General features: G+C 40.7%; 1 protein-coding gene across 3 annotated transcripts; it reads right to left on the bottom strand.

Moving 5' to 3' along the window:
* Window positions 1–737: 737 nt before the first annotated feature.
* Window positions 738–21,723, bottom strand: LOC134748477 (RNA helicase Mov10l1-like). 3 transcript variants are annotated; one of them, XR_010128416.1, is made up of 20 exons: window positions 21,191–21,362; window positions 16,901–17,015; window positions 16,007–16,169; window positions 15,164–15,291; window positions 13,844–13,950; window positions 12,727–12,846; window positions 12,479–12,575; window positions 11,949–12,051; window positions 10,935–11,040; window positions 9,570–9,749; window positions 8,980–9,127; window positions 7,972–8,117; window positions 7,092–7,226; window positions 6,032–6,225; window positions 5,564–5,718; window positions 4,697–4,815; window positions 4,497–4,608; window positions 3,684–3,857; window positions 1,858–3,320; window positions 738–1,796 (listed from the first exon to the last, which is right to left on the bottom strand). XR_010128416.1 is itself a non-coding variant. In XM_063683279.1 (20 exons), the coding sequence occupies exons 2-20, from the start codon at window positions 21,295–21,297 to the stop codon at window positions 3,093–3,095; spliced, it is 2,637 nt and encodes an 878-aa protein (XP_063539349.1). In that variant the 5' UTR covers window positions 21,298–21,308; window positions 21,482–21,723; the 3' UTR covers window positions 738–3,092. The 3 variants fall into 3 exon arrangements, 2 of the variants coding, with proteins under 2 accessions (XP_063539349.1, XP_063539348.1); XM_063683279.1 differs by adding an exon at window positions 21,482–21,723 and having other exon boundaries at window positions 738–3,320; window positions 21,191–21,308; XM_063683278.1 differs by having other exon boundaries at window positions 738–3,320.
* Between the last annotated feature and the right edge of the window lie 948 nt (window positions 21,724–22,671).

Genomic DNA, 22,671 nt, shown 5'->3' with positions numbered 1-22,671 from the left:
TCATACTGACATGAGACATGACAGCATGTATTTTTTTTTTCTTTGCAAAAGGTGGCATCGAGTCTTTTAGTCAAGGGCTCCACATACGTGCGGTAATCAAAGAGCGAAGATTTCGTCACTCCGCACGCAAGCTTGAGCCTTGCTCCAAAACTTGACTGGACTTGACTCACTCATGTATATAAAATAGTTTGGTAAGCCGTTTCGGTCAGTAGAAAAAGGCAGAAAATTTTAAAAAATGTAGGTGCGAAGGGTTGTCTTCCCATAGAAAATTTAAAATTTGCTCCTTTTATTACTGACAAAGTGGGTTTGCCAGAGTAGACATTCGTGTATTCTTTGATAGGCGAGTCATTAATTGTGACGTTCCACAAGAAAGGGTACCTTATGGCGGCTGGCGCTTACGTCGCATAGCACCGCAATAGTATTGGTGCGGCGTTAATAATAGCGTAAGCGCCAAATGCCATAAGGTACCCTTAACTGGGGACGTCACAATTGATTTCCATTGTATTCGTTTTCGTTTTTTTGACAATAATAAATAATAATAATAATAAATATTCTTTATTTGCTTAAAATACAATCAATCAATTATTCATGCTTGTTCATACTTCCGCCTATTTACTACTAACGTTTTTATAACGCCTATATGTTTCATAATGAAAATAATGGTTATACATACAACGGAATAATGGATTCTGTGCTGAATAACACAAAAATCAGAAATATTAAACAAAACAAAACAGTTATTGAAAAAAAAAAAACTTTATTCTAATACAATTTTTTTAGTACACATAGGCAGTATGGCGGCCGATGACGAGTAGCGCGGCCACACTACATCTCTGCCTACTTCCCATGACACTCGTCGAGTATGTGGACGAGGTATCTGGGGGCACGGCCGTGCCCCCGCCAAGACGAGACAAAGGGCAAAAGGCAGTTTACATTGTCACTGCAAAGTCACAGTCACAGCCGGTGCAAATTAAGCACGATCCGACTCTTGTCTAGCCAAACGTTTTAAGTTTAAGCCTGGCCACACACGCACGGAATTTTACGTACGGAATGGCATGTGCAAACGAGACAGCGCCATGCATTTGTAGAGCGACGCGAGCGACGTGACGTGCCGTTCCCATCTGTCATTCCGTACGGAAACCGAATCATAATTCCGTGCGTGTGCGGCCAGGGTAAAGCCCCATGCCCAGACGTATTTATTTTATTGGCAACACTGATTCGCATGGGGGAAATACTTAAATAATACTTCCTTCCTTAGAAATACAGCTTATATTTCTTAAACCTTGTATTTAATATACTTACTAACAATAAACAATCAACAATCTTTTTTATTCTTAAAGGTTCTATAATTCTATATACCTACTAACAATTTAAAAGTTATCATAGTAACAGGATTGTTAAGTATTTGTTTTTAAAAAAAGCCGTATAAAAAGCCACATAATTACAGTATATCTCATGAAATAAAATGTCTCATGAAATGACCCGTCACCCGTTGACCACGAACGCTGTAAAGAGTTCGAAACGTCGGGATGTATTATAAATTCAATATACGCGATATAATCCGTTTTCATAGTTTTATTTCATGAGTAACTATCGCGGTAACCGAAGACAATATTACAGTATATCTGTTAACAAAAAATGTAACTATTTAGTATCTTCAAATAAGAATTATAAAAAACTGATTTGTTGCAATAGTGTCAAAGCTAACATCAAATAGTCAACTAAGTAATATTTCAATATTTTTTTAGGTACAAATACAATGACTACCTAAATATTAAGATTATATATTAATGTACCTATTTAATTGGTGTGCTCAATTGAATAGGTACATGTAGAAGAGTTAGTAGTATAATGTACTTAACAAAATTAAACACAACAGTAACTAGGTACTATAGCTAACTTTCAGTCAAGTGCGATAACCTAGTTCTTATTTTAAACTTAGCGATTTGTTAGATGTCATTTCGGATACTTTATTTTATTGTATAAAAAAATCCGAACACGATTTGTTCCAGCATATATTTTTTCCCATTTAGATAATTTAAAACGTTCTTGATCGCATGGCTTCATGTTTGTAAATTTTCATGAAAAAAATATTCAATAATCTTTTTGTCCCGAGATATATTAATGTTATTTATTTAATGCGATAATGCGTTTTGTCAACTGTGCACAACTACATGCAAGAATGGCTTTAACTAAGTTATATATTTACCTGTCGTAAAACCACCCAAATAAGTCTATAACTCCATAGTGTGATTATTATTAGAATTTTGTAGTTCTGGCATAATATGTTTATAAATGGAAGAAAAAACTTATGCAAGACCAAAAAGAACAATAGTATTGATACTTAATTAGTTATTGAACGTGTGGATCAGATCAGATCGAACCACGTTCGACGTGTTGCCTCACTGTCCCACTTGTAAATTCGTACTTAAGTGTGACAGGGAGGCAACACGTCGAACGAGGTTCGCGGTAGGCCCTCAGTGGTTGTAGTGTTGCACTATAGTTGAGTGGTATTACGTTATAACTGCCTTAGACACTAGACAATAATAGTTTGGCAAGCCATTTCCATCAGTAGAAAAAGGCGGCAAATTTGAAAAAGTAGGCGCGAATGGTCAGTCTTTTCACGGAGTAGGATGGAGATGGCAAGTGGGCGTTCCCGTCTATCCGACAGTTAGTAGCGACCGACTCACTTTATGCACAGACTATGCTCAGTTGTTGTGTAAACTTCATGCTCGAATGACATTCACGTCGTGAGATGAATGAGATAATGAAAGAGTCGTATGTCGTATAGCTTTGACATTATATTTTAAACCGTCACTCATGTAGCCTACAGTTGATATTCGTTCGAGAAATGTAATACCGGTAATAACCTTTTGGTATGGAAAGTTGCTACGAATCAGAGCAATTTTGTAAGTGTGTGACGTATTTTAACGTGGCTATGAATGTGTGAGTTTAGCGACACTGGTTTTCATACTAAATATGAGTCATTTCACATCCACTAGTTTATTAATTCGCGAGTCTTTTATACAAAATTTGAATTTCGCGCTTTTTTCTGCTGACAAAGTAGGTTTGCCAGAGCATATTTTCCTCATTCACACCCTCATATTCTCCAGCGCCTTCGTCAGCCGCAGAATCTGCTTGATCTGGTCTATAGCCTCAGTTTCACCTGCTTCCGTCTCTCCCAAGTCGTTGCCGCAGTACGTGCCGAGCTCGCGGCACTTGGTTATGTACCGGTGCCACTTGGCGTCTTTCTGGAGGCAGGCGGGGTTGCCGATGACGATCAGTTTCGCTTTGGCGCGAGTTAGGGCGACGTTGAAGCGCTGGAAAAAGAAGTTATCAGTCAGATGTTATTTTATTAGGGTCTGTAATGCTCCTTTAGCGGTTGGCGGCTCCACTGCCGTAGCAACCGAATGCGGCGCCAGTGTGATCCCCGGCTTAGCTCTTTGAACGCCAAAGACGTCAACTGACAGCAGCTCGCACTTGGTCGCATAGTAGACACGAGGATAATGCGATTTTCCTTGTCTTGGAAACCGTTCACGGTGCCCACTTTGATGTTCAGCTAGCGCTCTTTAGCCACTATACTCTTTCATTTTGTTTCGTGCAGTATACAGGGTATACAGGGGGAGATCCCGGGTATGTCCTTAAACTACGTCCAAAAGAGACAACCTATATAGAGTATTTACCTTTGGGTCGACAAGGAATCCCAGTCGGAACTTGGCATCGTGTGCCAGCAGCTCGCACTTGGCCCGCACAGTGGACACGAGGATGATGCGCTTTTCTTTCCCTTGGAAGCCCTCCACTGTTCCCACTTCGATGTTAAGCTCTCGCTCTTTTAGCCACTGCTTCATTTTATATACCTGTCGCAAGTAAGCTTTAGTTAGGGAATCACATAGTATTTCAGTCTGTCTGTGCTCTCCTTTTAGTGGCTCTGTGAGCTGTAGACCTAGCGAGCATATTTAACTTAACGGAATAAATGTATAGATCCGCCATTTAAAAAAAAATCGACAAAAAAACTATTTAATCATCGAACGCTCACAAAACTTCACGAAAATCGTTTGAGAATTTCGACTGTACATCAGGACATACGAAAGCATTTTTGCCCAAGCTGAAACGGAGACCTACGCTAACGCTCTGTCAATTACTTAAGACAAAATCTGATTCCGAAACATTCCAATCAATTCAAAAAATATGAAAACAACTCTTTAGTTTTTAGGTTATTGAACTTGTAGACCAGGGGTCACCAATTAGTTTCTTCAGGGGTCCGGTTCTTAAAATGAAATGATCATGGCGGTCCGTTTTTCCTTGAGTTTATTAAATAAGAAACAAAATAAAATAGGTTAGCGGTCCGGATGCGGACCGCGGTCCGCCATTTGGTGACCCCTGTTGTAGACTATCCATTTGTGGTTCAGTAAAAACTACCAAAAAAAATATCTGCGGAGTTATTTCGAACGCAATATAACGAAGTACTTATAATGAGTAAAATTTATTACAAGTACCTGTCTTATGTATGGTGTGACCACGCCTATATCCGCCTCAGCCACGCGGTGCACCTCCAGCAGCGCTGTAATATGGCGCTGTACCACTTCCAGCTCAGAGTCGTTGTAGAAGCTGCAACAAAAATGGCATACTATACCATGAAACTGTTTTTGCCCAGGTTGGGACTGCAGGTTAGCTGTAAAGCGAGACCATGGTGTACCTGGGTGACTTCCCGATCCTCTGTTCCTGGGCCGCTACGCCGTAGAACACGATGGCGCGGCTAGATGTCCTCTCCCCTAGAATGTCCACGCTGCTGATGTTGTCCACAGGCGCCATGGCCTGGTAAATACACGTTTTCTTGGATAAAAGGCTATCAAAACAGTTGAACCGTAAATATGCGAAAAATGTTGCGAGGAAGAGGAAACAGCAACGGTCGATGCCAAGTGGCTGGTCAAGCATGGCTTGGGCCTTGGCCATACCTTATTATCATTGCCAAGACTAAGAGACTAAACTATTTTAGGATATCAGGGCCGTGTTGCATAATAAACTACAACTAATATTACAAGCGGAACTCCTTTCTAATAAGTGGAATTAGAAAAGGAGTTCCGCTTCGCACTTAAACTATCGTGAGACATATTTCAAAATATTTATCAGTACGGTTTTTACTCACTATTATTTTGTCGCTTTTGGCGATATGTTTCGGATTCGTTGGGAATCCCCATCCTCAGGCACGATGTACGTCGTGCACGCGGACGCGTCGTGGTGTGGGCGGAGTTCCGCTTGTAATATTAGTAGTAGTTTATTATGCAACACGGCCCTATTGTAATTATTATATACTCGTACTATGGGGGCGCCATAAGCCTTCAGTAAGAAGTGCATATACTTGAAAAAATTCGACCTATGCCGCTGTGGCCCGGTGGCCGAATGGCACAGCACATGAAGGCATCTGCCGCGATAGCAGAGGACGCTGGTTCTGTTCCAGCCTGGGGCACTGGAGACCTTGGTCACGTTTTCTTCGTATATGACATTTATTTCAGATTATTATTATATACTGCTTTCGAACATGTCGGTTTGAAGGATCGCCTACCTCCAGTTGTCCGTGATAGAACAGCTCATCGGGAATGCTGAGGATGTCGCGGTGAGATCGGAAGTTCTTTTTGAGCATCATGATGTAGTTCGGATCTCGTCGCTCGTCGCTGTAGAGGGTGCAGTGGCGCTTCAGGCGTTCCATCAGGGAAACACCTGTTGATAATGAATCAAAGTGACTAATCAAGAACCCGAGTACCTATTTAAAAAAAAATGTGTTGTTGCAATTTAAAGATTCACCTACCAATGTCGATAAACATTCGATAGAGCATTTCGTTCTTTTATGAATTGCTTGTGTAATATTTGTGTATCTATTAACAATTCACTCACTAGAAAAAGTAGCAATGATCATCATAATATATTTTTCGAGGCTTTAATGGTGATCTAGAAGCAGTTTTGTTGAGTTTTGCAGATACAAGAAGTAACAGAGTGGTAGACAGTAGAAGTAGTTGGTAGTTGGTAGACTCACCAAGCCCCAGCTTGCTGGCCTCCCGGGAGATGACGACGGGCCCCAGCTGCTGCGGGTCGCCGGCCAGCACGAGCGCGCCGCCCGGCTGCAGGAGCCCGCACTGCGGGACGAGGCTGGCCGGCTCGCTGGCTTGTGCGGCCTCGTCGATGAACACGTGGGTGGTCACGCGTTCATGCTTCTTTCGCTTTAGCTCCCTGTTTGTGTTGGTGAATAAATAAAAAAGTTGATATCGTAGATTGTTAACCAAGGGAGGCACTCATTTCTGCCCAGGTAGTTTCGGTCCGAGGCTGAAATGATGCCTTTCACCCGAGTTAAACACTCTACTTTTCATTTCGAATACGAGGAAAGTAAAATACATGTGTTTTTTTAAACTCATGACTAGTACAATTTTTATATCATTTATTGAGGGTACTTTTAATTAACGTTATTTATGGAATGGGCTACATCAGAATGGAAATTGTATAACAAATCCATTTGATTCCAAATTTCAATTGCTTATCGTAAAAAAAAAACGTACTTGGAAAGTAAAGTGCTCTTGTGCAGAAACGTATCACTTTCTTACACATTTTAGAACAACAATGACCCTCTGTTGTCCCTGACTGTATTTTATTCATGCTTATAATCATATTCATTAATTTTCATTCATATCTGGTAATTAATATTCTAATTTAAAATGAATTTAATTTAATATATTATGTGCTACTACGAATCGAGCCCCAAGCAACAATTTTAGATCTGTGTTCAATTATTTGGCTCCATTCGTTTTCGTTTACAGATCTTTTAGACCCGCTAAGTGCCATAACTTGTAGATGAGTATGATGACGTCCTAACTCTCAGCTGCGTCCAGATTTAACAAACGAGTCATTCGCAATTGCAACCCCTCGCGTTGCGTACTATTTACACGCGCATTGTAACACAACATATTTACAAATGTATGTGTGCGAGCAGTTAGCAATCCTCTGGTAAAAGTGTTAGGGCTTAGGGCGGTCGTCGTGAATGGCGCGTGTTAACTATTCGCCAGATCGGAACAAGCACACCTATTTTGACTTTATGTACTCACTTGGCAAATTTTGCGGCGTGGACAAGCGTGGTTATGACGATGCTGTAGGTCATGAACTTGGCGATGGATACCCTGTTCCAGGTGTCACGGCTCGTGCCGTTAGAGTAGGGGCCCAGGATCGGTGGCATAGTTTCCCTGAAATAGTTTCTAATTAAATTAAGCAGACCAGGATTTTCTACTCAGCAGCCCATCCTAATCGATCGGATTGCAGCAGCGACAGAGTTTCTTGCGAAAATTGGAAATCGTCCGGAGATAACCTTGGCAATGACAAAACCGCGAGGATGGTGGATTGAGTGTTCTATCTTACAGGAATTAAGTTAACTAGCTCATTCTATTGTTTTTCTTTCCCTCGCGGTTTTCTTGCTTGCATTTGCTTCCACGACCTAACTTTGGACTTGGATCGATTAATCAGACATCAAATTGGATTAGCAGGCATAAATAAATAAATAAATATTATAAGACATTCTAACACAGATTGACTAAGCCCCACGGTAAGCTCAAGAAGGCTTGTGTGTTGTGTTGTGGGTACTAAGACAACGATATATATATATAATATACAAATACTTAAATATATAGAAAACATCCATGACTCAGGAACAAATATCTGTGTCATCACACATATAAATGCCCTTACCGGGATTCTAACCCGGGACCATCGGCTTCATAGGCAGGGTCATTACCCACTAGGCCAGACCGGCCTATAAATAACTTACTAAACAAAGTGCGCACGAATCTGATTCCCGTTCGTCATCGCATACTGGTCTCAGTACATGAAGATGGGGACCTTTTTTTATTTTTTTACATCCAAATCACATCCGAAACATATTGTAAGTGTATTGTGTTGTATAATAAGTAGTATAATTAATATAAAACTACTAACCAAACTCTGAACTCGGAGTTGGCACGAAGAAGGAACTCCTCCTCCGGAAACTTGTCCGCGTACTTGATGAGCAACGTGGCCACGTGGTCAGCCGCCATGTTGGAGTCCGTGCACACCAATATCCGGTTGTTACGGCTCTTGGCCAGCTAAAAAAGAATACAATTACTAATTGTGTTGTCGGACCGTTCATTCGTTCCATTCTCTAAATAATGATAATAATTATGAATGAATGAATGAATGAATGAATATTTTTATTTCGTGTAACACATGGACACATATTTTTATTAGTAGAACTTACAAACTAAGGGGGTTAGTATGTACAACGAGATTAGATTTAAAATAATACCATGCAGATGGGGGAATGCAATCCCTCACAGTGCGACAAGTAGGGACAGTCTACCCTGTCCGCTATCATTCGTAGGATGCTTCTGGGACTGCCACGCACCCGGCGCACCAGGGATGCTGCGCTTGCACGCATGGTAGTATAGAAACATTCCACGCGAGCCGTCGCGAACATCCCCGATGCGCTACAGAACCGAGGCAGCCCCATCAGCACCCGGAACGCATTATTGTACTGGACCCTAAGAGCCCTGTATGCCCGTTGCGTATACTGCGCCCACAGATTGCAGGTGTAGAGGGAAGTGCAAAACGCCCTAAACAGTGTGACTTTCACCTCTTTAGAGCACCTTGCAAATCTGCGGGCGATCATATTCGCCCGGACCGACAGGGCCCTTCGTTCCCTTTCACGGAACTATGAATTATGGAATTATGGTCACGCCACGACCTTCAGATATGAGATTTCGATATAGAAGTAAAATTAGAAATTATTAGTCCTCTTATGTAAAAGGTATAAAGCCGGTTTACACCTGCTTGACTGACTTTTATAGTGACACCTGCAGAATGGCCTTGACGATAGTGGCCGTCTTGCCGGTGCCAGGCGGCATACAGCCGATAAGTAGCGACCTATTCGACTTTAGAGTTTATGTAATGGAAATACATAAGTCCTACCTGCAGTATGGCCTCAACTATGGTGACCGTCTTGCCGGTGCCAGGTGGTCCGTGCAGCAAATAAGGGGCAGTGCCACTGCTCCCAGCTACGATGTGTTCCACAACAGCATGTTGTTCCGGGTTGTTCGCAATCAGCGGGTTGTAGAAGCTGTAAGTACACACCAATATTGAGTTTAACGCAGAAATTGAAGATACTGCTTGTGTATCCCCGATTTAATCATTCTCAGACAAAAAAATGCTGTATCATACATACATTTCGGTAGATTAGGTAAATCGTGACGTTTAGTAATTTTTGTATTTGAATGGGACTGCTGAATCTTACTTTGAGATGCGTTTGATGGGAGGCACCCGCTCGTTGCACTTAGGGAACGAAAGAAGTCTGCATATGCCCATCTGCGCATGTCGTTAACCGCCAAAGCATGCGCTCCATGCGGGACATGCAACATATCCACTTACTCGGAGATGCGTTTGATGGGAGGCACGCACTCGATGCCATTTAGGAAGGTCTTGGTCAGCATATGCTCACGCCGCATACCGTCCACCACCACATGCAAGGGCCCCATACGGGACATGCAACATGTCCAACTTACTTGGTGATGCGTTTGATGGGAGGCACCCGCTCGTTGCCCTTAGGGAAGGTCTTGGTCAGCATATGCTCACGCCGCATGTCGTCCACTGCCACATGCATGCGCTCCAAAGGCATGCGGGACATGCAGAAGCGAATGTCGAACTTTGCGTCGTTCTTGTAGAGAATGTAGAGCTTGTGGAACCTAAAAGAAAAGGTTACTTCAGGTATCTTAAAAGAAGACAGAGTTATGGATCCAAAATCCAGATGGTGACTAAAATGAATCTAGAGCCAAGCGAATACATTTATAGGTTTCATAAAATCCACGAGTCGCTTTGCAGAATAAAATGTAGTGATATTTAAGTAACTACATTACGCATTCTTTTTAACGTGCCTACTCTTATATTCTGTAATTGCAAAATAGTATTTTATACAATCGTGATATAATAGAGAGCTTTTCAGTCGAGTACCGTGTTTGAGCAAGGAAGCTTGCTGAGTTGCCTAAGTACGAGATTAAAAAGCTCGATTATATCACTATTGTATACAATACTTTTTCTACGAGTCATCTAAAATACTTAATACTTTTTTTACTATAAAACCTAAATAAACAATGAGAATTGGTAAGTATCTCAGTAGACAAAAATAGTCGCGCGTTTATGTCTTTTCTGTGGCAGCGCGGCGGCACGTGATTGGTCAAATAATTTTATAGTTGACTACAGCGTACCGAAATGAATATTATAGTTAGTTGGGAGTCCACACATGAAAAGTACGCACTTATAGTTTGACTATAAAACTCCCGTGAAACTCAAATCCTCGTGTCGTGTCTCCGTGAAGACGGTCTTCGTAAATTGGACCGAAACATGTCGAGCTATTCAACTTAATAATACGTGAGTGACCCGGTTTAAAATAATCTAATACTTATAGTTTGGTATACGAAATCTTAATTCAACCATTACAGTCAACGAATAGAAAAAGGTACTAAGTTATAATATATCACCAATCGTAATTTGCGTTGTTTTATATGGTTAGGTGAGTTAACTGATTGTTTTTAGTGATGCACATGAATGACTTTATCATCATCATCATATCAGCCAGAGGATGTCCACTGCTGGACAAAGGCCTCCTCTATACATCAAAAATCACTTGCGTTTCTATGTGTGAACGGCACATCTGTACACGCGGCATGTGTCATAGTGTGAGTAAGTTGCTTAAAAATAGTACTGAGCGGTCGGCAAACGGCCGTCAATCTGGTGTCGCGGGCGAGGGCATTCGAGTCGGGGCGGGGCGGTGCGTGGCCGTTCTGTATGATAATACTATTACTTATTCTGTGCCCGCTCTGCGCCTTCCGGTACGTGGTCGCCACCCGAGAACCTTTCATTGAATGACTCACTTAGCAGATATCTGGCTGAATTGCGCGTAGTTGTCCTGAATGTCAGTGATGATAGCTTCATACATCACTTCGGTTTTGTTGTGTGGTCTGACGTAGACCAAATCTCCTAAAAAAACATAATGTATGGTAAAATTGCCCTTTTTAAAATTTCAAATTGAGGGAAAATGGACGCTTTGAAACTTTAACTTGAAGGCCATTAAAATCAAAATATTTAGATCATCGGTTACACTCACTAGTATTTTTAGTGAGTGTAACCGTAGCATAGACCTAGCATCACATATACGCGTGCGCCCGTGAGGGACAAAACATACGCAATGCGACAATATGATTGGTCGACTAGATTTGTAGCCCACCATAAACCATACTAAATTTACGGTGGGAAATAAAAAAAAAGTGAGACTGTGACAAGGACAAACAATAACAGCGCTTTCTCTGCTACTCCTACTGAGAGATACATAAGACTATCCCGCTCGGTCATTTCCCCCCACCCCTCATTACCGATCCAGTTTTACTAGATTCATGAACCGTAGTGATCTAAATATTTTGAAATATGTCTCAGGATAGTTTAATTTCGGCCATTAAAATCGCTCCGAATGAATCTACTTGATTATCACATTACGCGGGCTGGCGTCAGAGGGTACAACGCGAAAAACTAAAATCGAAAATTCTTTATTTGCCTCTCTATAGTATCTATCACTCACCCATATTCGTGCGAAAGAGAGGTAGATAACGAAATTTCGGTTTTCGTGGTAGGCCCTCACGACACAAGTGCTACAGTCGAGTTCATAAACATTTCTTCACCTTAATCCATTGCAATAAGGGGAAAAATGTATACATTTTATGAACTCGACTGTACGTATAGCGTTTCGGTGGCCGTCTGTCCGTGTCAAGTCAAGCGAATTCGCTTGGTGCGTTTTAACGTGACTTGTTCCTTAAGCTGTTTGTAGTTTTTGATGGATTATAGCTATAAATAACATCACAATAATTTTACGTAATAAGTAGTTTAATACTTACCTAGCATTAGCGACGGCCGTTTCTCGGCCAGACCCGGTACCAGCAACGAATACGACTTGCCTGAAAGACTGCGCCTCAGCGTCACGCCAGACATGTTGTAATTCTGCAATATTACATTAAGGCGCTTAGCACACTGGATGCGATTCGTACGTCGCTCCGATGTTTGAGCGAGACAACGCATATTATAGCGACATTCCGCTCGCACATCGGAGCGAAATGCGAAACGAATCCAGTGTGCTAAGCGCCTACAAGTTACAACCTACAAGATCACACAGTCAGGCTGCCACCCGGGTTTCCCTGAATTCCCTCTGAAGATCCAGGGTGTCTTCTGTCTGGCGTCGGCAGCGTAGGTTCGACGAAAACAAATAGACCATTGAATTTATTCAAACACGGATAAAGCACGTACATCTTTTGGTAAAAACACATTACGAGTATAAAAATAATAATAACTAAAAAAAATACATTCAGTTAGTCCACACTTCTTACGAATGTCGAAATGTTGCGATATTGTGTAGTGTAAAGTTACAAACCTTCAAATTAGCTCCAATAACAGTTTCCTCATACCACAGTAAGTTATGGAAAAACTGTATGTAGTTGAATTCGTCCGGGCCAGCTTCGAAAATAGTCCTGAGGAAAACATTTAATTGTTAGGATTAGGTATCTAAGTCCTTTAGGCGAACTAGGTACCTACTTCGCCTAAAGGGTCAAAGTTACGACTATAATTTATTATCTATCTGTATGCTTGCATTTCCAGGATGAACACTAAAAACCTACTCACTTGACTTTTTCGACAAGAGCTTTCTCCTCGTCAGTGACATCTTCGTTGCCGACTTTCAAGTCTCGGACGAACATTTTCTTCAAAGCTTTTGATGGTATTACGAAAACGTCATCTTCTCCCCTGAAGAAAGAAAACGGAAACATAAACCACAATACAAGTAAGTGGTAAGGTTGTTTTTAACTATTAACTATGCCTAGCTTAGTGTTTTAGAGATAATATAATATACCATACCTCTAGGTTAAATTGAACAATTTACCGTAGGACCAACTCCAAAATTGCAGACAAAGACGCGTATTTCATACCTTTTTTTTTATGAAATAGGAGGCAAACGAGCAGACGAATCACCTGATGGTAAGCGATTACCGCCGCCCATGGACACCCGCAACACCAGAGGGGTTGTAAGTGCGTTGCCGGCCTTTAAGATGGGAGTACGCTCTTTTCTTGAAGGTTTGAAGGTCATATCGGTCCGGAAATACCGCAGGCGACAGTTCATTCCACAGTTTAGCTGTGCGAGGCAGGAAGTTTCTAGAGAAACACACAGTTGAGGACTGCCAACCATCTAAGTGGTGAGGATGGTAATGTTGTCGCGTAGGGCGATGGCGAAAAGAAGCGGGAGGGATTAATCCGAACAATTCCTCGGAGCACTCCCCGTTATACACGCGATAGAAAATGCAAAGCGAGGCCACATCTCTACGCAGCGCCAAGGAGTCAAGCCGTTCCGAAATACGCTGGCATTCGACAATTCGAGTCGCTCTTCGTTGGATGCGGTCCAGAGGGAGAAGCTGGTATTGGGGTGCCCCTGCCCATAGATGAGAGCAGTATTCCATGTGCGGGCGAACCTGCGCATTTCCGATATCAATGTTAAGATGATATTAAATATTTTAAAATCAACAAAAACAATAAAAGGAGGGAGATTTCTTGTCTTGCTACCATCTCCTTTTCCCGTGATAACTTTATAGGAATGAACCGATTTTACGTTTCATAACAAGTAGTTGATTTGACTGGTTAGTACACATTGAACACGTTTTCCAATGGCTAAGGTATTCACTTCGTAATATGGCAAATCTTAGCATAACATTAAAAAAAAACTGTATTAAGGTAAGTAAGGTAACATTACTTTTTGTGCGCAGTGGTCCTCTCCAGTTTATCAGCCAGTACCGGCTGCAGCGTGTACGGACTGTCCACCTTCTCATGCTTCCTCTTCACGGCTTCCACAAATACTAGCTGAAACCAAACACTCATCATCATTAGCATCTATACTTTCCTATTAGGATTCGAACCCACAACTAGTTTGAAAGCCGCCGCACGCTATGCGAAGAACACACGTTCCGCGCGGTGGAGCGCGACCCTGTGATACAAAATTTCAAGCGGTCAAGCAGAGATAGTGACCGGGTGCCGAACTGCCGATGCCGCCGCGGCGGGCGGTGCCGGTGCCACACCGCTACGTGTTCTTCGCCTTACCGGATGCGTAAAAAATGAAAATAACAGAACGAATTTTGAAATCGCTCCTTTTGATTAAATATAATATTAATTGACAACATTTGACTGAGACAAAATTGTTTTGTCAAATTATGTTAAAAAATAGTTCTGAGGCACTTTCCATGTAAGGTGTATTTGGGTAATTCCGAATGTCAGATACAGTCGGATAATTCTTAAATGGGACTCATAACTGTTAATGATGGAATTTTGGGTAATTTTCATCAGATTTTTGGAATCATCCGACAAACGAAATTACCCGAATACACCTAAGGTAGGTATATATTTGTGACGCCAGATTCGAAATTCTGCATGTATCTATCCAGGTTTTACGTAAAATAAAAACAGACATGACGTAACTTCGATATATTTTTCTATTCCATGGGACAGTAAGGTTCATATTTATGTAGTCAGCAAAGCTATTATTAGCTTGGAACCGATGCAAACTCATTTAGTCAATATGGCTACAATCAAAAAACTAGATGCTTTTGAAATGTGGCTTTATAGAAGAATGTTAAAAATATCTTGGGTACATAAATTATCCAATAAAGAGATATTAAACAAAATGAAAAAGAAAATGGAAGTAGTGCTATCAATAAAAAGAAGAAAAAACAGCTTACTTCGGACATATTTATAGAAATAGTAAATACCAAATATTGAGCAGAATAATAGAAGGTAAAACCGGTACAGAAAGACCTAGAACAACATGGAGTAACAATATTAGGGATTTGACCGATACCAAGGACGCCGCTACTCTTTCTAGAACGGCAAAGAGTAGAGAAAACTTTCGCATGATGATCGCCGACATCCGGTAGGATATGGCACGATAAGAATAAGAAGAAACCACTATTCCGACCCATTTATAGTCTTGATAAGAAAGGCAGGCTCGAAATATTGTTTATACATACCTACTTAATGGCGTCGTATCGTATTTCATTCACCGTTTAGTACCTATACGTACCATCTCCTTTAGGATCACAGTGTACTCCTCGGTGTCAGCGTGGATGAATATGAAGTACACAGGTTGCTTGTACACGCCGTTCACACTGTTTTCAAAAGTCAAGCACACCTGTTCCTCCATCAATGTTCCTGTGAAAAGACCACTTACGATAATTGATAAATTTTATTAATCCAATACTACGACGGTTAACATGGTTTAAATTAGTTTTGTACTCAGCAGGACTGTCTGCTCCCCAAACGGCCTCTACGTGTTGGATCTGTATGTCCACGCACGCCTTAGAAATGACCGGGATCGAAAGACCCGAGAGTTTTAAACGGAGACACAAATAAATAATAATAAAAAAAAAAAAAAAACTAAAAAAAAGTTAAACCGACTTCAAACGGGAAAAAATAAAATATTATCTCGTTTTATATGAAACGTGCACACAGTCGCGCTTCTCACGACAAAATCCGATCTGTAATGACGACACAAATACATAGAAAATGACACTCAAAGACAAATCGTGCATACCTCGATCTGTTTTTGTGTACGGGACGAGTCACAACAGGCAAAGCCGTAGGTACAGTCGCCATCAGATATATCGGAGCGGCCGAGGTGCTCACAAATATATAAACACGCACTCTAACGCCCTGACAATAGAGGCGTGTTGAGATATTTGTGAGCACCTCGGCCGCTCCGATATATCTGATGGCGACTGTACAGTTGTAATTGTAACCTATGCTTCGGCAGAGGGGAAATAGTACGAATGCCGTCTCCATTCCCGGTGTTGCTCGAAGAAATATCTGGTCGAAAAACAGCTTTATCCTAATAATCATAAGTCTCAATTTTAAAAACTGTACTTACTTGGATGTATGCGGCAGCTTACAGAACCGAAACTTAAGTCTTCGCTGAGAAGTGTGAAGTTGAACTTGTTATTTGGAATCGAGATTCCTCTGAAGATAATGTCGGCTTCGGCATTGTCGTTCTTTATTTTAAATGTAAAGTTGACCCCTTCGCGCGGTTTCACCTGTAAGTATAAATAACACTATACTAGCCTCTGACCGCGACTTCGTCCACGTAGGGCCCGCGTCCGGGGTGCGGGAGATTTTTAAAACGCATGCCATAGGGCCCGCATCAGTAAAACTGTTTTGATTGGTCGATAGGGCCCGCATGCGGGGTGCGGGGTGTTTCTAAAAGGCAGGCCATTATGAATTTCACTAGTCGTTATACCGCCTTACCGCCTGCGGGGAGTCACCCACATGCTGTATATCGATCGAAACTATCGACTTATGAGTTTCACTAGGCGTTATACCGCCTGCGGGGAGTCCCCGCACGCTTTTTATCGACCAATAAAACTGACCCATTAACATAGACATAATAGTATATACAAGTAGTTATAGACGCGCCACCGGGCAACCGGGGGTAAGAGAAAAAATACTCATATAAAATTTGGGCAGCATAGGATTTTTTCTCTTTCACTCTTATAAATTTCGGTATTTCGCCATCGCCTCCTACCAGTCCTACCTATGATGCCACCCGGTCGGTGATAAGGACAAAGCATGGCACTATTTTCTCTTTCCTCGGAATCGCAATAAGACTATCTTTCTCTATCAAAGAATGTCAGGCCCTTGGCCATTAAGGATGACTACGCCAGAACAGGACCATTCTAGGTTGATCATCCATGTCACACTATAAATATGAGTGCATACACAGGCCATAGATATATATTATATAGACTGCAATACATAAGGTACTTACGGATACTTTGAGTACAGATAGCTCAGTATCGACGTGAAACGGTGCTGCGTTGTATGCTACTGGGGTGACGGTACTGGACACCACAATGCCGTTTCTGTTCTCTGCGTAGAGCTTACTGTGAACAAAATTAGAAGCGGTGACGCCGCGTCTTACGTAAGCGAACAACTCGCGAACGCGAAGCGAAGCGGGGCGGCGGACCCACGGCGCGGCGTACGCAACGAGATCGCCCACGTAGGACACTTCTATATGTATCAAAGGATTGATTCACCCCGCGCCGCATCGCTTCGCTTCGCGTTCGCGTGTTGTTCGCCTACGTAGTACGCTGCCTTAGTGTCGACCACAGGTTTATTTCATGGAATCAAATCGCAATCAGATTACAAACATGTTCGCCGAATCAAGACGCCGGTAGAAACCAATAAAATGGTACGTGTACAGTTTCTGAAGTACCCTAAATAAAAACCTTTTTCCTGTCCGAGAGGTAAGTACTTCAGCAGTTAATCAAATACCTAAATACACCTAACTCGCTATTTAACACCGAATATCGGTGACCAAAAGCTCATTAGTATAGCCCATTATTTATTTATTTATTTTAATACAATTATAGTTAAACGGCATTACAGCAAACACCAATGCGCCGAGAAACTTAACCTAACAGAATATTACATTTCAAGAAAAATATAATACAAAAGTAGGTACAAGATACAAAATACACAGGAAGAAACAGAAATAACAGATCTCATAACATAGTATTATACATCGACTGTGGAAGGCCTATCATCGATCGTGTCACAATACTCCAGACACTCACGGTAACACAGTCGTGCATAACTAGGCTAGGGCTAGGTATTATAAATAGGCTATACATACTGTATATTATTAAAATTGTACATTGAGATAATCATTTATACTTAGGTACTTATAATTACTTATCTGGGGGCACGGCCGTGCCCCCGCCAAGACGAGACAAAGGGCAAAAGGCAGTGCATATCTTTTCTCGGCACGTTTCGCCGTATTTTCGAACTCTCGTAGCTTCGTCTTGGACAATGCTAGAGAGCTGTAATTTTTTGTATTCAGTACTTTCAAGTATGTATTCAGTTCAACGATTTAAAAAATTGTGTATATACCTACCTACTTAGGTAAAGTTAAATGTCATTAAACCATAAAATATGAATCGTAAAAGCAAAAAAAACGTAAAAATTCTTAAATAAAATTTCTCTTGTGCTGTCGTAAAAGCGACGGCAGCAGTTGTACAGCGTGTCCTAGAAAACATGGTTTAGAACTTTAGATAGGGACTGCATATAAAGAGCTAGGCGGGTTCTGTCTCTGGGCCATACTTAGTGTGACCAAAATTCTTTATTTTTAGGTTCCTTACCCAAAGCGTAAAATCGGGACCCTATTACTAAGACTCCGCTGTCTGTCTGTCCGTCTGTCACCAGGCTGTATCTCATGAACCGTGATAGCTAGACAGTTGAAATTTTCACTGTTGCCGCTATAACAACAAATACTAAAAACAGAATAGAATAAATATTTAATTAAGTGGGGCTCCCATACAACAAACGTGATTTTTTGCCTTTTTTGCGTAATGGTACGGAACCCTTACCTTTTTTAACTTTACGTCGGCATAAATTCGTCATAAAGGAAAACCCAAGGATATTTTAATAATTGCAATACTTTTTGATTTGAGTGTTAAATAATATCGACAAAAGCTCGTAAATCGTGAAGTATATTTTTCGTAAAGCACTTGATAGAGATATGATCCATAGTTTTTTGACTTTTTTTTTACACTCTGTACATAAATATACGCGTTACGGATATACATAAAATTATCATAATCATTTATTAATCGTAAAAGTCAGCTTTGCCGAAAATAAATGGTGCGGCTAAGATCGTGCCCTTTGTACGAAAAACATGACATTTATAGTGTTAATTATGTTTTTAAAAATGCTTCTCAAATTAAGTTTCTACTTTCCCTAAAAAGTTGGCTCTGACATGTCACTTTCTATCTTAATGACCATAAATGAAGTCTATATTCCATAATCATTGCTTTTTTTAAGGTTCCGTACCCAAAGGGTATAAACGGGACCCTATTACTAAGACTCCGCTGTCCGTCTGTCTGTCTGTCACCAGGCTGTATCTCATGAACCGTGATCCGTGATCGCTAGACAGTTGAAATTTTCACAGATGGTCCACGGTGTAGGTATGTATGTATGTAAACACTTTATTGTACATAAGACAGATTACAAACACAATAAAAGAACAAAAATATATACAATGTACAAAGGCGGACTTATTCCTATAACGGATCTCTTCCAGTCAAGTGTTAACAAAATTTGCCGCGGCATTATGCTGAGTGGGGAATTGGGGATCCTTTTTGGGGTCCAAATGTTTTTTTGTCTGCATGCTTTTCTTTTTTATGTACTATGTTGTGGCGTCAAATAAATGTATTTTCTTTCTTTTCTTACTTTCAAAATTGCTGAAAATAGTCATAACCTAAATATTTTACGAGGGAGTACGACTCGCACTTGGCCGGTTTTATAAAAATCTTTCTTATCAGAAAACGATCGACTACTATTTTTCTAGACTAATCCAGTCCAAGTCACGTGGAATAACAAAGACCAGAAATCCACAGCAAAAGTCGTTGTTCGATTATAATAACAAAATCCATCCACGTCGTAGATACCTATATATTTACATTTCCGTCATACAACAATTAGCTCCATGCATGAATTTATTTTTATTTTTGGATTCATAATTTATATCGTTGGAACACCGGAAATGATAAAAATACTTTTATAAACCTTAACATTATTTTATTAAAAAATATTTAAAATGTTGAAAATTTTTGAGCGGTTGAAACGCTCATAATTTTTGGCGCGAATTCGACAGAGCGTGATGACGTCACACGTTGGGCGGCCCAACTGACGTTTGCTACTAATGACACTAATCTGTCGAACGCGTGACGTCACGTGGCATTTCGAGCGTTTCGCTCTCTAGCTTTTCGCGGGCAAATTTTTGTACTTTTTATTTATAATTTTAAGTAATTAAATGGTAATTTGAAAACGGAAATGCATTTGTAACATGATATAACGGTAACAAACATCCGAATAAAACATATTTCGTTCAAATATAAATTTCATGCATGAGGCTAATTGCTTAAAAGCGGCGTCTTTCACCGTAGGATAGGGTATTAGATAAGAATCGGGTTGGGTTACAGATAAGAAAGCAGGTATGTTAAATGGGGAAGTTCATGATTCATTCGTTGCTGTACTAACATGCCTTCGGGTGTCAATTGTGCTGTGTTTTCGCGTATCTATTTGGCTATTCAGGGGGCGTTCAAATATTACGTAACGCAATTGGGGGGACGGCGGGTCTTGTAAAACGTTACGATGCGTTACAGGGGCGGGAGGGGGGGTTGGAACAAGGCGTTACGTAACATGTTATTTTTAATAAATATCATTATAATCACGCTTATTTCCCGGAGGGGTAGGCTGAGAAATTACATTTAAAAAAAATACATTGAAATGGGAAGACGTACCTGCCCCATACATAGTTTCTCCTAATATTCCATAATCAAAACACGATACCTATTACGCCCTTAAACGATTCACCACAATTTTTTTGTTACAAACTGTTTGTAGTTAACTGTTTACCACAACGTGTAGGTATGTTAACAAAATTGCTGAAAATAGTCTTAACCTAAATATTTTGACAGTTATCACTATTTCCTGATGTTTTTAGAACTTAAATAATTAAAATAATATTTTTAAGAAGCCGACTCCATACTTGCCGAGGTTTTTCTGGGAATTTGCTAATTGTAGGTATAAAAGTATCCGAATTTCCGATCCCCGCTACCTACATTTTTAGGGTTCCGTACTTAAAGGGTACAAACGGGAAACGGGACAATATTACTAAGACTCCTCTGCCCGTCAGTCCGTCTGTCTGTCACCAGGCTGTATCTCATGAACCGTGATAGCTAGACAGTTAAAATTTTCACAAATGATGTATTTCTGTTGCCGCTATAACAACAAATACTAAAAAATACGGAACCCTCGGTTGGCGAGTCCGACTCGCACTTGTCCGGTTTTTTTCCATAATCAGGAGAAACTACATGTGTGTATAGATAGGTAGATACAAATCTACGTCATGACACTCATGACCTTGACTTCATAAGTAACTATACTACTTAAGTAGGTACCTACTTTTCTCGCTTTTGCGACATCTTTGTTTTTGCGACCACTCTTTATTAAATTAAAGTGTGCGGTAAATATTTTATAAATAGTAGGTACTCACTTGATTTTCCCAAGTTGGTCCAAGAGTAAATTCTTCAAATGCTTCTGCGATTGCTCATGGCCTGCTTCGACGTTGTCTTCCAAACAGACCCCACACCGCGGAGACATTTCGACAATTTCTACAAACACAAAACAACAATTAGAGAAAACACGACGAGCTACCGGCCGGGGCAGAGTGCTGTTCAAAATGAATTACGCAATAATATCGAAGGTAACACAAGACAATTCGTAAGCCTTAAAACAATAGCATAAGGATCATTATTGGCCAGAAAATAACGCTGTTTTTACTTACATTTCCTGGAACTCGACTATCGAAGGTATCGTATTCACCGTTTAGCTATGCAGTTTGATCACCCACACGTGGTAGATAGAATACTGTTACATTTATTCACATGAAATTGTCAAGCATTAATATTTAACATATATTTATACTTTACGAAATGTTTACGAAACAAAAGATGTAAACAAACAAACTACACGTCCGGTCGTCAGACGTCACGCCGCGACAAGTTTTAAAAACCAAATGAACTTAATGTAACCTCTGAATGAAATGAAATGATCAGAATCAGAATTATGGATCGTATAGAAAGGATGCACATCTCTGATGGCAGAATTGTTGCAAAAGTGACTGCTTTCAGCTTTAAATAATAGTTCCTAATCTCTCCGGTGGCGCTAGTTAGGCTCTGGGACATAAGCCATATAAGGCAACTCATTACCCGACCAAATTACGTAGATTGTTTTTGGTAGTATTTCGGTGTATGGTGGCGCCGCCTGATTACTGTTTTTTGATGGACACTTTTCATACATAGAGATTTGGCTCCTTTATAGTCTCCATGATCAGAATGATAAATAAAAGTATTGAATGAGATGAGTCAACTTATCAACTATAGTTGGGCAAGCAAATCTTGTCAGTAAATAAGCACAAAACAAACTATACACATCCTTTTCTTTTGGGTGCTAGTATTAGTGTAAGACAATGATAGTATGATTCTCTCTGTCTATGTTTGAAATGAGACAGTCCTTTGACAAACTATAATAAAATAGTAAATCCCAAATTCGGAGATTAGTGTTGCCACAATTATGTCGCTTTATATAGCTGGTCAAGCAAATCTTGTCAGTAGAAAAAGGTGGCAAATTTAAAAAATGTAGGCGCGAAGGGAAATCTACATCCGTGATATCATCCCATAGAAAATTTGAATTTCGCGCCTTATTCTAGTGACAAGATTTGCTTGACCAACTATAAAAGCGGCCTTTTTTAAGCCGATTCAAAAAATATTGCCGGCATAGAAAACGGCATGATAGCTTCAGCTTCATCGCATCTTCATCGGCATCAGGGGATTCAAAGGGTCCTCCACACTCATGCGCGAATCACGGCGCGAAGCCGCGAACGCGAGTCTGGAGCCTAGTTCGCTGATTAGCGAAGCGAACACACTCGCGTTCGCCGCTTCGCGCATGAGTGTGGGGGGCCCTCAAGATTCAGGG

The sequence above is a fragment of the Cydia strobilella genome, chromosome 16 (assembly GCF_947568885.1).
Source record: "Cydia strobilella chromosome 16, ilCydStro3.1, whole genome shotgun sequence".
NCBI classification, from domain to species: domain Eukaryota; kingdom Metazoa; phylum Arthropoda; class Insecta; order Lepidoptera; family Tortricidae; genus Cydia; species Cydia strobilella.
Note: the sequence above shows the minus strand (reverse complement) of the source record. Positions and strands in the feature narration are given on the sequence as shown.

Excerpts from the sequence above, each read along its gene's own strand:
- LOC134748477 (XM_063683279.1), bottom strand. The coding sequence starts at position 21,297 with ATGTCTCCGCGGTGTGGGGTCTGTTTGGAAGACAACGTCGAAGCAGGC. Across the intron at positions 11,041-11,948 it reads ACGGCCGTCGCTAATGCTAG|GAGATTTGGTCTACGTCAGA; the intron begins GTAAGTATTAAA and ends ATGTTTTTTTAG. Across the intron at positions 3,321-3,683 it reads GATTCCTTGTCGACCCAAAG|CGCTTCAACGTCGCCCTAAC; the intron begins GTAAATACTCTA and ends TTCTTTTTCCAG.